Below are 17,046 nucleotides of genomic sequence, written 5' to 3'. Positions count from 1 at the left end.
CCAGCACTTCCGTAACTGAAGGACCTTGAATTGTACTAGGCCAGCACTTCCCGGGGGAGGTCCCTTGAACTGGAAAAAAAGGTAAGTCACAAAAGAGGTGCCGAGTGTGTTATAAAAGGGGAATACACAAGGACACCAGTTATCAATGCGACACCTGCCCTGACAAACCTGGCCTGTGCATGAAAGACTGCTTCAGAAGGTACCATACTTCCATGCACTACTAAATTCATTTCTGACGTATGACAACCTGACTACATAACTGACGTAGTGTTTGTCAGGTTGTCCTACGTCAGTTGTGTAGTGTTTGTCAGGTTGTGCTACGTCAGTTGTGTAGTGTTTGTCAGGTTGTCCTACGTCAGTTGTGTAGTGTTTGTCAGGTTGTCCTACGTCAGTTGTGCAGTGTTTGTCAGGTTGTGCTACGTCAGTTGTGTAGTGTTTGTCAGGTTGTGCTACGTCAGTTGTGTAGTGTTTGTCAGGTTGTCCTACGTCAGTTATGTAGTGTTCGTCAGGTTGTCCTACACAACTGACGTACAGTACAGCCCAAAAGTTTGGACACACCTTCTCATTTAAAGATTTTTCTGTATTTTCATGACTATCAAAATTGTACATTCACACTGAAGGCATCAAAACTATGAATTAACACACGTGGAATTATATACTTAACAAAAAAGTGTGAAACAACTGAAAATATGTCTTATATTCTAGGTTCTTCAAAGTAGCCACCTTTTGCTTTGATGACTGCTTTGCACAGTCTTGGCATTCTCTTGATGAGCTTCAAGAGGTAGTCACCGGAAATGGTCTTCCAACAATCTTAAAGGAGTTCCCATAGATGCTTAGCACTTGTTGGCCCACCCCAAACCATCTCGATTGGGTTCAGGTCTGGTGACTGTGGAGGCCAGGTCATCTGGCGTAGCCCCCCATCACTCTCCTTCTTGGTCAAATAGCCCTTATACAGCCTGGAGGTGTGTTTGGGGTCATTGTCCTGTTGAAAAATAAATGATGGTCCAACTAAACGCAACCTGGATGGACTAGTATGCCGCTGCAAGATGCTGTGGTAGCCATGCTGGTTCAGTATGCCTTCAATTTTGAATAAATCCCCAACAGTGTCACCAGCAAAGCACCCCCACACCATCACACCTCCTCCTCCTCCATGCTTCACGGTGGGAACCAGGCATGTAGAGTCCATCCGTTCACCTTTTCTGCGTCGCACAAAGACACGGTGGTTGGAACCAAAGATCTCAAATTTGGACTCATCAGACCAAAGCACAGATTTCCACTGGTCTAATGTCCATTCCTTGTGTTCTTTAGCCCAAACAAGTCTCTTCTGCTTGTTGCCTGTCCTTAGCAGTGGTTTCCTAGCAGCTATTTTACCATGAAGGCCTGCTGCACAAAGTCTCCTCTTAACAGTTGTAGAGATGTGTCTGCTGCTAGAACTCTGTGTGGCATTGACCTGGTCTCTAATCTGAGCTGCTGTTAACCTGCGATTTCTGAGGCTGGTGACTCGAATAAACTTATCCTCAGAAGCAGAGGTGACTCTTGGTCTTCCTTTCCTGGGGCGGTCCTCATGTGAGCCAGTTTCTTTGTAGCACTTGATGGTTTTTGCAACTGCACTTGGGGACACTTTAAACGTTTGCCCAATTTTTCGCACTGACTGACCTTCATTTCTTAAAGTAATGATGGCCACTCATTTTTAAGTATATAATTCCATATGTGTTAATTCATAGTTTTGATGCCTTCAGTGTGAAAGTACAATTTTCATAGTCATGAAAATACAGAAAAATCTTTAAATGAGAAGGTGTGTCCAAACTTTTGGTCTGTACTGTATGGCACTACATTATAAAATTCACAAATCAGGTATCAGTTCCAAAAAGGGGTCACTTGTTGGGCATTTCCACTGTTTAGGCTCATCAGGGGCTCTGAAAATGTGACATGACGCCTACAGACCATTCCATCAAAGTCTGCATTCAAAAGCATCACTACTTCCCTTCCGAGCCCTGACATGCGCCCAAACAGTAGTTTTCTCCAACATATGGGGTATCAGCGTACTCAAGAGAAATTGCACAACAGACTTTGAGGTCCACTTTCTCCTGTTACCCTTGTGAAAATATATATTTTTAAACATTTTTGTGGAAAAAAATGTGTTTATTTTTTTATTTTCACAAGTTGAAGTTATAATTTTCTGTGAAGCACCTGGGGGTCCAAGGTGCTCACAACACATCTAGATAAATTCATTGGGGGGGGGGAAGTCTAGTTTCCAAAAAGGGGGCACTTGTTGGGCATTTCCACTGTTTAGGCACATCAGGGGCTCTGAAAACAGGACATGACGCCTGCAGCCAATTCCATCAAAGTCTGCATTTCAAAGCGTCACTCCTTCCCTTCCAAGCCCTGACGTGTGCCCAAACAATGGCTTTCCCCCACATATGGGGTATCAGCGTACTCAGGAGAAATTGCACAACAACTTTTGGGGTCCAATTTCTCCGGTTATCGTTGTGAAAATAAAAAAAAATTGGGGTCTAAAGTAAAATTTTTGTGAAAAAAAGTTAAATGTTCATTTTTTCCTTTCACGTTCAATGAATTGCTGTGAAGCACCTGAAGGGTTAATAAACTTCTTGAATGTGGTTTTGAGCACCTTGAGGGGTGCAGTTTTTAGAATGGTGTCACTTTTGGGTATTTTCTGTCACATAGGCCCCTCAAAGTCACTTCAAATGTGATGTGGTCCCTAAAAAAAAATGGCTTTGTAAATTTTGTTGTAAAAATGAGAAATCGCCGGTCAACTTTTAACCCTTATAACTTCCTAACAAAAAAAATTTTTGGTTCCAAAATTGTGCTGATGTAAAATAGACATGTGGGAAATGTTATTTATTAACTATTTTGTGTGACATATCTCTATGATTAAAGGGCATGAAAATTAAAATTTTGAAAATTTTCAAATTTTCAAATTTTTTGCCAAATTTTTGTTTTTTTCAAGTCCTATTTCCATGTGTTTTCTCTGTTTGCTGCCTACAGTCTGACTCTACAATGTGCACATTCCAATATGCAGTAGGAGAATAACTGTATGAAAAATTTGTGTCCAAACTTTGACCTATATTGCTGTTTTCTCTGAAATGTGGCACATGGCTGCAATAATTCAAGCAGTGTCTGATTTATGCATCAGCCAGCAACAGTCTCCTGGCAGGTTTCCCGTACATTGATTGACACCACAAGCTGATGGACACAAGGCGAATGACAATTTTTCAAGGCATGATTGTTCATATACAAAAATCACTGGCACCAACAAAATATCTTTCCTCCAACTATTGGATGAAAGTTTTAACCATGGACAACTTTCTTCCCGATGATGATGTTCTGCTGGAGAAATGGACACGAAGTTCAGAATGTTTAATGATAAAAACAGGGTGCTCTTTAGTCTCCCATAACACCCATCATACCACCAAAAAGGTGTCAGCAAGTGCTGTCATAGATTTCAGACAAAAATACGTATTGAGTGCACACTGAGTGTACAAATAACTACATCATTTTCCCCAAATTGTGGGTTTTTCTAATAGCATAAACTATAGTAAGATGAGTTATCAACTGTATGTGTATTTAAAGCTGCACTGTCTGCAGATTTCACAATACTTGCATACTTTATTAGCCTTGACCACATACTGATAGTGGGGCCGTGGCCTTATTGTGACTTTACAGAGATATAGATTTCAATTCCCTGTTATAAGTTCGTCCTTCTTCTCCTCCATAGAACGTTCCCTGTCAGTTCTCAGAGAACGTCACCCTTCCACAATCAAGCATGACGGCAGAGTGGAGTCGGCTGCCGGTAAGAGATCAATACACTTTATATACTGTATTACATATATCAGTGTATTTACGTGTAGCTATCTATGTAATAAATGATGCTTAGTGGCAAAAGTGGATGTTTGTTCTTAAATACCATTGTACGCTTTAAATATGGAATGTCCTGTAGATCTAAGTCTACACATCCCTGGTAAAATCCCAGGATTTGTCAAGTGAAAAAATCCTAGTAAGAAGAATCATTTTCCTACTTTAGTGTCACCTATAATCTGTACAGATCAATTGAGAAACAAACTGAAATCATTTTTTTGGGGGGAAATAAAAATAATAAAGCTAAAATAATGTGGTTGCATAAGTGTGAGCACCCTCTTATAATTGGGGCTGTAGTTGTGTTCAGAATCGGCCGATCACATCTCCCCTCATGTTACATAGTAGTCAGTGCTCGGCCGCCGTCATTTACAGCGATTTCTGATTAACCCCAGAGAAAGTGTCGCAGCCCTAGGAGGATTTTCCTGACATTTTCTGGTCTGTAAACAGCTGACAACACAGCAAAGGATCTCATTGTATAGAGTAGTCAGTCAGGAGAAGGTAGAAAAACATTTCCCAGGCATGAGACACTTTAAGGACGTTATCAAGAAGGGGCTTAAATTTGGCACAACAGTGACATTACATAGAAGTGGTCAATCCTTAAAAATTGATGAAAAGACAAATGGAAAATTGGTGTTAGAGGAAGCCAAAAGGCGACTGGATTTTCTTGCCAGTCCTGGTTGTGTACTGCATGTGACAACAATCTCCTGCATTCTTCATATGTCCAGCCTGTGGATTAAGGGTCATGGAAACCTTTTCTTAAAAAGAAAAACATCCAATTGCAGCTATGTTTTGTCAAAACCTCCATCAAAAAAGCCTGTGGGGAAAGTATTATGTCTGATGAAACCAAGGTGAAACTTTTTGGTTAAAATTTCAAAAGATGCAAAGGCAACACTGCACATCACCAGAAGATCACCATCCACACAGAGAAGCATGGTGGAGTCAGCTTTGTGCACTGGGGCTGTTTTTGGCAGCTGGAACTGGGGCTTTAGTCAAGATGGAGGGAATTATGGACAGTTGCAAATATCAGTTAATTTTGCAAAAAAATAAACCTTCAGGCCTATGCTAAAAACGAAGAGGAATTTCACCTTTCTGCACGACAACGACAAATCACCCAAAAAATAAACTATTTCAGATTTAACAGATTCTGGTAAGAAGCACTGGTATATATTCCAGTGTTCAATCTCTCAGGGGACTTTTGAGTATTTATTGGCAGAATATTCACTTTGTGACATGATTGTACGTATAATTTTAGAAGGCTTTTTTTTCTTCTTTCTTTTTCACATAAGTTTTGATATGTTTATTTTTACGCATTAAATTATTTTTATTTTTGAAAAAAGAATTGGCTATATTTTTAGCCAGTATAATGTTTTTAAAGGTATACCAACCTATACCATCCCAACAGTATCGCTATACTGTTCATCTCTGAATATGCTAGAAATCAATACATTAGGAGGAAGTGTAGTTAAAGAGAACCTGTCGTCAGGATTTTATACCCAAACTAAATAGCAGGTATGTAAAGGAGCTTTAATGCTGAATAAATCCTCATCTTTCTGTGTAGAAATCCGTTCAGCTGTTTTAGAGAAATCCATAGCTGAAAATCTCTGTTAATGAGGCAGTGCACTTACAGCTCCGCTGCTTCTCTGCCTTTTCCACGCCCGCTGCTGAGACAGGAGTGACCTGTCAGTCAGAGAGAAGAGGCGGGAGCAGTAAGTGCAGGGTGCCACCCACAGCAGCTACAACTCATTAGCATATCATTTCAATAATGGATTTCTCTAAAACAGTAAAACGGATTCCTGCGCAAAAAGGGAAAGATTTAATCAGCATTATCGTGTCTTTACATACAGTGCGTAAAATAAGTATTTGATCCATTGCCCAATTTTGCAAGTTTTCCCACCTACAAAGAATGGAGAGGTCTGTAATTTTTATCGTAGGTCACTTCATCTGTGAGAGACAAAATCTGAAAATAAAATCCAGAGAAAATCATATTGTAGGATTGTTACATAATTAATTTGCATTTTATTGCATTAAATAAGTATTTGATACAATAGAAAAACAGAACTTAATATTTGGTACATAAACCTTTGTTACAATTACAGAGGTCAGACGTTTCCTGTAGTTCTTGACCAGGTTTGCACACACTGCAGCAGGGATTTTGGCCCACTCCTTCATATAGATCTTCTCCAGATCTTTCAGGTTTTGGGGCTGTCACTGGGCAACATTGAGTTTCAGCTCCCTCCAAAAATTTTCTATTGGGTTCAGGTCTGGAGACTGGCTAGAACACTCCAGGACCTTGAAATGCTTCTTACGAAGCCACTCCTTGGTTGCCCTGGCTGTGTATTTCGGGTTATTGCCAGCCACTGTAAGGGGGAAGACCCGGGTGTAAGTACTTTCGAAGCAAGGGATCCGGAACTGCCGGGGCCGTGCCTCTGGTTGCAGGGGGAAGACAGACTGTGAGCTCAGGAGTCAAGTGACTGGGAAGTTGGGGGCGTGTTCAGACTGAGAGTTGGGAGGTCAGGTGACCGAGAGACTGGTGGCGTGGGTAGAGAGAGGAAGAGACGAGGACGTTTGCATGGGAAAGCGGAGCTGGGTCCTGCTCAGCAGAGCAGTGTGAGAGGGTCCAGGCTCCTGGCTCCATTACTGGGAGCAAGAGCTGAGTGCAGTGGACTGGAGGAGTCAAGCCGACTAGAGAATAGATGCAGGGTCGGTGGAGCCGGGCACGTGAGGTACCGTGTTATGGACTAGGGGCTCAGCGGGTGAAACCGGAGACCGCCCGCTGCCGGAGGAAGGCGGAGCATTGTTTGGGCGGGGAAGCCTGAAGAAATCAACACCGGCCTCGGCTGGCAACTGCCTTGTGGAGGAAAAAAGTCAGCTAAGTGTAAAAAACTGTCGTTTACAACCGGTTCAACTCTGCTATATCTAGTTAAACTGTGAATTGTCAGTTAAAGACTTTTACCTGCTATTTTCCCCCATATTTTCCCCTGTTACTCCCTGCGTGGAGATTTACCCTGTCATTATAAACTTCCCGTTTATTAACCCTGTATTGGCTGCTCTGTGTTTCTGTGTCGCTGCATCTAAAGTACCCGTGTTACACCACAACCCATCTTCAATACTTTTACTAAGGAAAGGAGGTTGTTGGCCAAAATCTCGCGATACATGACCCCTTCCATCCTCTCTTTAATATAATGCAGTCGTTCTGTCCTCTTAGCAGAAAAGCACCCCCAAAGTATGATGTTTCCTCCATCATGCTTTACGGTTGATAAAGTGTTCTTGGCGTTGTACTCATTCTTCTTCTTCCTCCAAACACGGCGAGTGGAGTTTATACCAAAAAGTTCTATTTTGGTCTCATCTGACCACATATAGTAGTTAATCATTGCACTACCTATACACGGTGCGCGGGCAGGGTCCAACGCCAGTAATATTTATAGAGCAAAAGCCCGGCACTCAAGGTGAAGTTTCAAACAATTTAATGAGCCAGCAAACAGAGAGTGTTATACAGCAGACGTTTCAGTTAAAAAACCTTCATCAGTACACTCTATAAAAAGGAAACCAAAGGAAAAATATGATCTCATGGTGCGTTCCGGGAGAGCGGAAGAGTGCGTTCCACACATAGGAAATGAAAGTAAGAGGCGGAACAGAGTGGGAGAGGGTAAATGGGACGATCCAGGATGGGACCAACAGGGATACAATATGATGATCCACAGGGGAAAACAGTGGGATATTAGCGCTGGGTCTACAAAAGAAGAAAACATATCAATATCCCTTAGATCAATACAATTTGGGCTGATACAGCATAATCTGATGCAGCAATAAAGAAAACATAATATTACATTCAAATAAAGGACAGTAGATCATATTCCCTATTCAAGCCCTTTGGTTCCAGAGACGGCAATTCATGAATCCAAAAGGTTTCAGATCTTTAAAAAGAGGATAAATCAATTATTATAAAAACCCGCCGATAAAGGTGGGGCCATAGTGGTGATGGATCGGTGTGACTATGAGAAGGAGGTTATGAGACAACCTGGGGACACAGCAGTATATACGAGGCTTGCACATGATTCTACAAGTGAATTTGGCTCCCAGATCTCGGACATTTTGGAGAGATACACTAGGGATGGTACGATTGATCAGAAAACGAAAGATTTTCTCACTAATAAACATCCCATGATTCCGCAGTTTTATATCTTGCCTAAGATTCAAGTCGTTATTCAATCCTCCGGGCCGACCAATTGTGGCATCTACGGAATATAGTATAGCACTCTCTGTTTTCTGGCTCATCTGACCACATGACCTTCTCCCACGCCTCCTCTAGATCATCCAGATGGTCACTGGTGAACTTCTAACGGGCCTGGACATGTGCTGGCATGAGCAGGGGGACGGTGTAGTGTATAGTGTGTTACTAATGGTACTGGTTTGAGACTGTGGTCCCAGATCTCTTCAGGTCATTGACCAGATCCTCCCGTGTAGTTCTGGGCTGATTCCTGACCTTTCTCAGAATCATCCTTACCCCCACGAGGCGAGATCCTGCAGGGAGCCCCAGATCAAGGAAGACTTATAAAATTAACAAGTCCGTGAGAGACAGAATGGAGGAGGGGGCCAAAATCCCTGCTGAGGTGTGTGCAAACCGGGTCAAGAACTACAGGAAACTTCTGACCTCTAATGGAAAACAAAGGTTTATGTACCAAATATTAAGTTCTGTTTTTCTATTATATCAAATACTTATTTCATGCAATAAAATGCAAATTAATTATGTAACAATCATACAATGTGATTTTCTGGTTTTTATTTTTAGATTCTGTGTCTCACAGGTTTAGTATACCTACGATAAAAAAATACAGATCTCTCCATTCTTTGCAAGTGGGAAAACTTGCAAAATCGTCAGTGTATCAAACACTTATTTTCTCCTCTGTATATGCAATTCGGTTTATTTAAATTTTCAGTAGTAAAAAAAAAATTGTTTTGTTTGGCCAAACACATTGTTTGAGACCTGTAAGGTTTTTATGTACCTGTGGATGGAGGGCTTGTTTTTTGCGTGTGGAGTGACAGTTTTATTGATACCTTTTTGGGGTGCATGCATCGTTTTGCTCGTTTTGTGTTGTATTTTGTAGGGAATTGTGTGATGGAAAAAATACAAATTGTGACATGGAGTTTTTTTTTCTCTGTACGATGTTTAATTCATGCTATATTTTAATGGAGCAGATTTTCATACTTGTGGTGATAAATTTATTTTTTAGTCCTTTTTAGTGTACTTGAGCCTACGATCGTCTGATTGCTTATACTATATACTGCAATACTTAGTCTCCTATAAAGCTCAGCCTGGGGCTTGACAGGAGTACCAAGATGGCTTTGATGGGGGCTTCTTGCCAAGGTAAACCAGTGGTGCCCAGAAACCATGCTGCGCGGGCAAATGGCAGATGAAATTACATGCGATATTACAAGATAACTGGAAAAAAAGAAATTACTCAGGAAAGAAACAAAAGTTGATGGCCATGGCATGAGGTTTATTGTCACAATCCAGCCACTTCCTTTGGTGACAGGATCATGGTGACAGGAAGGGCTTTGACGTAACCATTAGAGCCAAGACTGGCACAAAGTACATCCATTACGTCTATTCATAGTGCAGATATTTGGAGAGGAATCAATCCAGAAACCATATTTTTTGTATGACTCCTATGGGACTGATCTACCCCCACAACACTGAATTATTCTCCAATTTCTGATCTAATTCTGCATTAACTATGAAAGCTATGATAAAATCTGTACAATGCACATTACATAAGCAATGGAATTACAAAGATGGTTTTGTTTCCTAACAGACGTCTCAGCAAGAAGCGGAGATTCAGCATGGATTTACACTACTCCTGGATTCTGTTCCCAAAGTGACAACGTTCATCTCACAATGCAAGATAAATGTGTCATTACAGCGGTTCTCCAGCAACGTAAGAACGATGGCCAACATCCAGCAAAGAGCCAGCAAGAAGGTGAGGCCACTGGCTTTGCTTCTCTCTAATGTGGATGTCAGGGACGTCAGAGATGACACCGGGGAGATCACACATTATCTCACCGCTGCCGTCATTCTGTCAGGATTGAGCAGAGATTCGCAAGCACACGATCCCAATTACTCGCTACGTAGCTATCGGCAAGCGAGCCGAAAGTGTATGGCGTACACACATCCGGATTCCATCGCATGGAATATATGTATACGCCCCCATATGGTTACTGCCAGCTCCACGATAGCCCAATTATTGTTATTCGCTGCCACCACCAACCGAGTTTGAAATATAATACAGACCTGGTCGGACGCCTGCGTTCTGGTAGCGTATATGGCTTCGGGGGAGGGAACGATTACAGAGCAAAAGAAACAGGACTATTAAATTTTATATTTAATCCAAAAGGGAGGAAGTGTTTATGAAAAATATAAAAGATTTTACAAAGGGAGACAATACAATATATATGCAGTTGCACAAAATAATAAGGTTTAAAGAAGAACTTACTATAAGATCGCAGAGATGATTCAGTATAGCTGGAGGGGGGGGGGGACACCCCACTTTGATTTGGACATTATTGAATGTGATCCTTTGCTTATAGTCTCTATATCCCCTCGGCAATGAATACTGACCTATCCTCAGTGGGGTCTTTTATGCCGAAGGGGGAGACCTGCCCACACACCCCCTGGGATGACATCATGTGGGCTGGACTCCAGCCTTCACATTTTTATTAAAATAGCTGGCTTCTGTGATAACTTATCGCTGGTTGATCACAGAAGCTTGCAAGTGACACCATATTTTCAGTTATGAATTTACCTTTCTTTAGAGACCACACATGACATAGTTCCAGTCTGTTATTTTGTTACTTTTGCTTTACCGCTCCGCAGAGGGGCTCACAGCTATGGAAAAATAAGCATATTTTTCCTTGGCTGACCCTGCCACTAAAAATATAGGTCCCTTTATTATCGGATGTATGGAACTTGAGATATTCCATATTAAGTATCAACGCCAGCTGCATATTGCAGCTGGGAATTGTTTTGGTGTGTTTGAAGCCTAAACGAGCTTTCCTCCTCACCCAGGTATAAATTATCGTAGCCCTGCATCAGTGGAAATTACCCTAGCATTTTAATTGGGTTGGTAGCACCCTTTGTGCTAGCATTTGCTTACAAGGTACTTCTCATATGTGTATTAATTTGCATACAGACAGATGGTGGTTTATCAGCTCTTCTCCTCTGACCAATACTATAGGGGAGGGAGGATGAACAGGGGTTTCAGGGGGAGGAAGAATATTTTCAAGATTTATATGGTTTTCAACACAAACACACAAATAAGCATCTAAAAACCTCAGAGAACATCTACAAAGCAATACAGGCTGCTTAGCAGGCAAAATCTCAAGCCAGGCACACAGGAATAAAAAAAAATGTAAAAATGGCAAAAAAAAAAAAAAAAAAAAGATCACCATAAAACTCAAATCGTTTATTTTTCTCGGCTATGAAATCAAATTTATTAAAAAAACAAACAAACATCAGCATACTGTACGTGGTATTACCGCATCTGCAACGGTCTGACTGTGAAATCTAGAATCATTTATCCCAGCGCAGCACATGCCTTGCAATCCAGGCACCGATGGCGGAATATTTTTTTTTTTCACCAACCCACATAGAATTTATTCCCGTTTTTTTTCAGTACATTATATTTGGCGTCATTCACAACTACAAATAGTCCTGTAAAAAACAAGTTCTCATAGCAATGTCAGTAGGAAAGTTATGGCTCCTGGAAGGAGACAAAAGAGCAAAAAGAAAAATTGGCAGAAAGTTTTTACAACCTTTAACCGTAACTAAGTGCTGGATTATTTAACTGCTTCTGGACTGACTGCACAAAACTTTAAATGCCCGGGTGGTCCGCACTTTGCGCTGTAGTGACTTTTCCAAAATATTACACTGTATAGCAGCTAAACTACACACGATCATTGCAGCTGCAGGGATCCAGCTGTCCGAGACAAGCAGACTTCCCTTAAAGAACGCAGAGACAGTTTATTACCGGTTCTGCCTTTACTGTGAATACAGTGTGATAATGCTAATGGCGCTGCCTCCTCCTCCAGACCCAGTGGTTATGTGGCTGCTAGGTGTAGGCAGAAAACAAGAGATGCTGGCTCATAGGAGACACAATCAGCTCTGCTATGCAGACAGGAGCCTGCCCTTCTACTGTAACCGGGGCTAATATACCAGGCCAAGTTAAAGGGATAATCAGATTAACAAAAGTACTGCAATGTTAAAGGCCACACAAGGGTCTTTTATTACTTTGTGGGGGGGGGGGGGGTTAACACAATGTGTAAAATAAATGGAAAAAAAAAAAAGAAATTAAAAAGCAGATGAAAAAATCAAGCCACTGTCTATCCAAATCACTTACTACCTCCACCTTCATGGGAACAAAACAAACAAAATGTGTCTGATATATAAACAGAATTGCTACAGAAAAAGGGATATGTTTTTAATCTATTTTATTTTTGGGACTTTGTGGTCATAAAAAAAAAGCTAAAAAAAAGGGAAAAACTGACATTTTGCCAGATATCACCCGATATCAGAAAAAAAGAGAGTATGTCACTGGCATAAGAATAAAGCACTATGTATCACAACAAAAAGATGTAAAATCATTTTGTATAACAAATTTGACAGCACTTTAAACCCCATGGATGAAAAAAAAAAATGTGGCTGGTCAGGAACAGGGGTAAATGGCCCTCGCATTAAAAGAGGAGTTCAGAGTGCCGAGAATGCTGTTAGATTTGGTCTGATTATGGGGTCTTCTTCAGACTTCAGCGTGTTCTTCACTTGAAGTATTGCTGTACAGGACAGAACATCCTTTGTACAGTCCTATTTATAGTATGAAGTATAGGACAACATGATCTGTGACTGGCTCGGAGACGAGTTCCCAGCTGGACCCCCTGCAGAACAGGGAATATGAAGAGCTACTTACCTGGTTGTCTGTCACGTATAATGGAGAGTTGAGGGAGGGCAATGGCCCCTCACGGTTGACCAAGTGAGTGTCAAATTATTATGTTGATTGCAATCCACAGAAAACCAGATGGAGGCAATGCTCTGTATGGGAGGATTCAGAGAATCTCTAATACCGTTTATTTCTACTTAGCATTTTATATTGTTTTGAGTATATCGATAACCTATCATCTACAGCCATACTACAGGCTTAGGCCAATGTTTGCGCAATTATTACGGAAACACACACATGGTCATATATCATCGTTAGTTCGGTGCATGGTGGAAATTTACAAGGTTATCCATCCCGGCTCAGACCAGTTAGATAACGGGTGCAGGGTGTCTCACAGAATGTTCTTGTGAGAAAAGGTTAGTGTGAGAAAGTTGCATGAGAAAAGAAGGAAAGAATGTATGTTATGCAAGGAGTGATAATAACATGATTTTAAAGCAAGCAGACAAAATGGAGTTGCTCTAGCATGAGTATCAATATGTCCTTTACACTTGGATTGCACGAATATTAATATGTCCTTTACAGGAGGAGCAGCAGAACATCCCTCCAGAGCTGCCATCCTCCTCCCGGTTAGGCTTAGACAACAGGTATTGTTGCCATCAATGCCTATGAATGGTTAGCATTGTTGCCTTGCATGGACATCTGCATGGAGTTTATGTTCTTCCTGGGTTTCAGTGGGTTTACTGTCCACAGTATCTGGCATGGTTAGGACTAACAATGAGAGGATCAATTCATGGGTGTCTGGTCCAGCTCAGTGGTATCAGGCAGCTGGACGAGAGGCCCACGAATTGCTTACCTTCCGATGTCCCTGGCAGCTTTTGGTCACCCAGGGCTGGCCCAACGTCATCTGTGCGTCCTCTAGTTGAGACCTGTGGATTATTTTTTGTTCCTTCATTCACAGTCGGAGCCGCCAGATCTTTCTTATCTACAGTTGAAACCAGAAGTTTCCATCCACTATATACAAAGACACATCTGCAGGTTTTCCTCAATATCCGACATGAAATCAGAATAAACCTTTCCCGTTTTAGGTCAATTAGGATTACCATAATGTTTAATATTTCTGTATTAAAAAAGCATTAAAAATGCGGCTTCACATCTGCACCAAAAACGCATCAAATAAGGAGGAGAACGCATAAAAGAAATGCAGCAAACACCCAATTATCAGAGAAGATTGTTATTGCGTCGTCTGGTGCGGACACCTGCAGAAAATATGCACAAAAAAGCTGTAGAAAAAATACAGCATTTATGCTACATGTGAACACGGCATCAGTGTTACATTTTTGACATTTTTTATGGGTTTAATAGAGAGAAAAATCAATCACGCCATATTTTTACACCTTTTATCGATCTTTGTAAATAATGTGATCGCTGTGTTGTGCGGGTTGTGAGAATTACAGGGACACCAAATATATCCATGTTATTTGCCAATTTGTGATATTTATTATTTTTTAAAAAGAGCATTAAAAATGACTTTATTGTAATTGTTTTTTTTTATTATTTTTTAGTAATTTTATGGGAAGAAAACAATAATCTCTCTTTTACTCTCCCTCTAGAATACAGTGATATAGAAATACACTGCTATGTACAGATGCATCTCTATGTACTGTATCAGTATAATCTGCCTGTGGGGTCAGGCGCTGCAATACAGCTTAATACACAAAATTTTCCCTGTGACATAAGTAGAGCCTCTGGCTCAAAGCTCTCTTGCCTCCATTGTTGAAGGTTTTGGGTTCAATCGGGGAGACTTGCATAAAAAGAGAAAATTACCTTTTATAACTGTTATTTATTATGTTTACTTGTTTTATAGCATACATGTCCAACTCTGGCCAGTGGGCCAAATCTGGCCCGCAGGTGATTACATTTGGCCCACAACACCAGAACCATCACCCCTATGTGAGGCCATTATTCTGTATGGAGAACTATGTGGGGCCCATAATACTATAAGGAGGACTATGTGGGGCCCATTATACTGTATGGAAAGCTATGAGGCCATTATTCTGTTTGGAGGACTATGTGGGGCCCATTATTCTGTATGGAGGACTGTGTGGGGCCCATTATACTGTATGGAACGCTATGCGGCCATTATTCTGTTTGGAGGACTATGTGGGGCCTATTATTATGTATGGAGGACTGTGTGGGGCCCATTATACTGTATACTGGTTGGCCCATGACTTTGTCCAAGTTTTTAATTTTGGTCCTCTGCGTATGAGTTTGATATCCCCGTTTTATAGGAACAAAAAAAATATGATTTTTTGTTCACTTCTAGAAAACAGGGACATAGAAATACACTGTTACATACAATGTATCTCTATGCACCTGTATCATCTGCTTCTGGGTTTACTGCCTGCAAAACAGCTCAAGATTACCAAATTCTCCAATCTTCATCAACGTGGGCTGTGGCTCATAGCTAGAGCTATGCGAACATTGAGGTCGCGAGTTTGATTCTCGTCGGGGGACTAGAGAAGAATAGTTGCTTAAGTTATGTATATGCAGATATATGCCGGCCCCGCCTCTGTGTTAGAGGAGCTGGCAAAGAGAGTTAGAAGAAGTCGGGTCAAAATCCCTGACAGCTGGGACATTTGGACTAAGCCCTTTAATTGGGACAGTCCTGCTGAATCTGGGACGGTTGGGAGAGATGCTATAAGGGCCTTATTCAGTATAGCAGCTACATTTCTATGTGCCATGTTACTGCTGCAATTCCCGGCATTATTAGGACTTTTGACAAGACCTATCAGCATCATATTTATCTAAGAAACTGTCATGTCTGGAATTGAGGCCAAATACAGACTGTAAAATATGGTCACTCAATAGTTGTGTGAAGAAGCCTATAATCACATTCAGCAAACTCCCAGTTTGTCTGAAATCTCCCTTTCTAGAGTGCAAATTGCCTCTTCAGAGAAAAAGAGGACTTGTACTCTATAGCGCCACCTATTGGAAGCGGCGATCCTACAAGTCACAATCGACCCTTTAACGAGTCGTGCAATATGACTTAGGATAAAAGCCAAATCAGGATCTCAATTTGCAGACACGGTGTTTCGGACTGTTGCCCCTCATCAGTGCAAAGTATGAGAAGTGATTTGGCTAGGTGAGAGGCTCTGGACTGAGGTCTAAGGGGTAACGTTTCTCCTTGCGGAGAGTGACTAGAGTAAAATTCGATTCTGTACGTATCTTCAGTGACTAATAAGTCTCCTTTTATTTTCCTTTAGAGTGAAACTCACAATTCAGAGCTCGGAGTCCGGACTCTCAACGTATCGACTTTAAAACAATTCTACACTGTTTACAAAAACTTTTTAGTAGGAAAATACAAATCTCTAATGGTATCTCTGTGCAAAAGCCTTCAACACAGATGAAGTGTGCCTTGGACGGGTCACCTTCTCTCCACTCCACAAACCAGGGACTACTAATGGATGCAAGTGATTGACATGACGGACGACTTATGTGTTTTTGTAGCATTTGTTTATTCTACAGTGGAAAAAAGGTCAATGGTATGAAGATAGTTTATATTTGATACTAAGTTAAATTGTAAATAGACGGATATATTTATCTTTGGCTTAAATAAATATATTTTATTGTGCTGTGGTGGTTTTATTGATGTTGGTGCCTGGCAGGACACTAGTCGCAGAGATAACGGCAGATACATTCCCTTTGTGCTTTGTAATTCATCTTAGATGTAGTTTAAAAGCAAAATATCAAGGAAACTGAGAAACAGACAATATGTCGCGGTTGTAGAGAATTCCCAGCCATTCTCTGGCTCCAAAGAGGACCAGAGCGATGACGCCACACTTAGACAAGCCACTTCCCTCTGTGACAGATCTTTCCTGTCGTAAGAAGTCTTATCACTGGCATACTACTAAGTAAGCGGAGAGAAAACGTGGAATAACCGGCAGGACTCCTAATTACATAATTACAACCACAAAGGCTAAACAGCAACTGCTAAAAATGGATATTGTGCTTCAACGTCTCCAGAAGTTCAGGCAGCATGTCGCCCTATCATCCTGATCCATGACGCATTCTGCTCGAGAATCCACAGAACAAAGCGTCCGGCTCAGAAGACTGAATCAAAGGTCTCCGTGTCCTAACATTATCTACGGCTCTCATCCTAATGACTGATCGGAAAAGGCTTGAAGAAGAGGAGAGGCACTCCGAATAGCGTAGCTAATCTTTATTCAGGCAATCCAAAGAGTGA

General features: G+C 41.2%; 1 protein-coding gene across 2 annotated transcripts in view; it reads left to right on the top strand.

Annotated features, from left to right (window-relative positions):
* Positions 1 to 16,286, top strand: part of LOC141165472 (erythropoietin-like) — an 81,219-nt gene extending 64,933 nt beyond the window's left edge. For both annotated transcript variants that reach the window (XM_073651073.1, XM_073651074.1), the window contains exons 3-5: positions 3,737 to 3,811; positions 9,690 to 9,854; positions 16,067 to 16,286. In XM_073651073.1, the coding sequence (XP_073507174.1) occupies positions 3,737 to 3,811; positions 9,690 to 9,854; positions 16,067 to 16,210 (384 nt within the window). In that variant the 3' untranslated portion in view covers positions 16,211 to 16,286. The remainder of the gene's footprint in view (positions 1 to 3,736; positions 3,812 to 9,689; positions 9,855 to 16,066) is intronic.
* The last annotated feature ends 760 nt before the right edge of the window (positions 16,287 to 17,046 follow it).

The sequence above is a fragment of the Phyllobates terribilis genome, unplaced genomic scaffold, assembly GCF_046119375.1.
Source record: "Phyllobates terribilis strain yellow unplaced genomic scaffold, ASM4611937v1 Scaffold_11__3_contigs__length_659146591, whole genome shotgun sequence".
NCBI classification, from domain to species: domain Eukaryota; kingdom Metazoa; phylum Chordata; class Amphibia; order Anura; family Dendrobatidae; genus Phyllobates; species Phyllobates terribilis.
The sequence above is the reverse complement of the archived record's forward strand: the minus strand, read 5'-3'. Positions and strand labels throughout refer to the sequence as shown.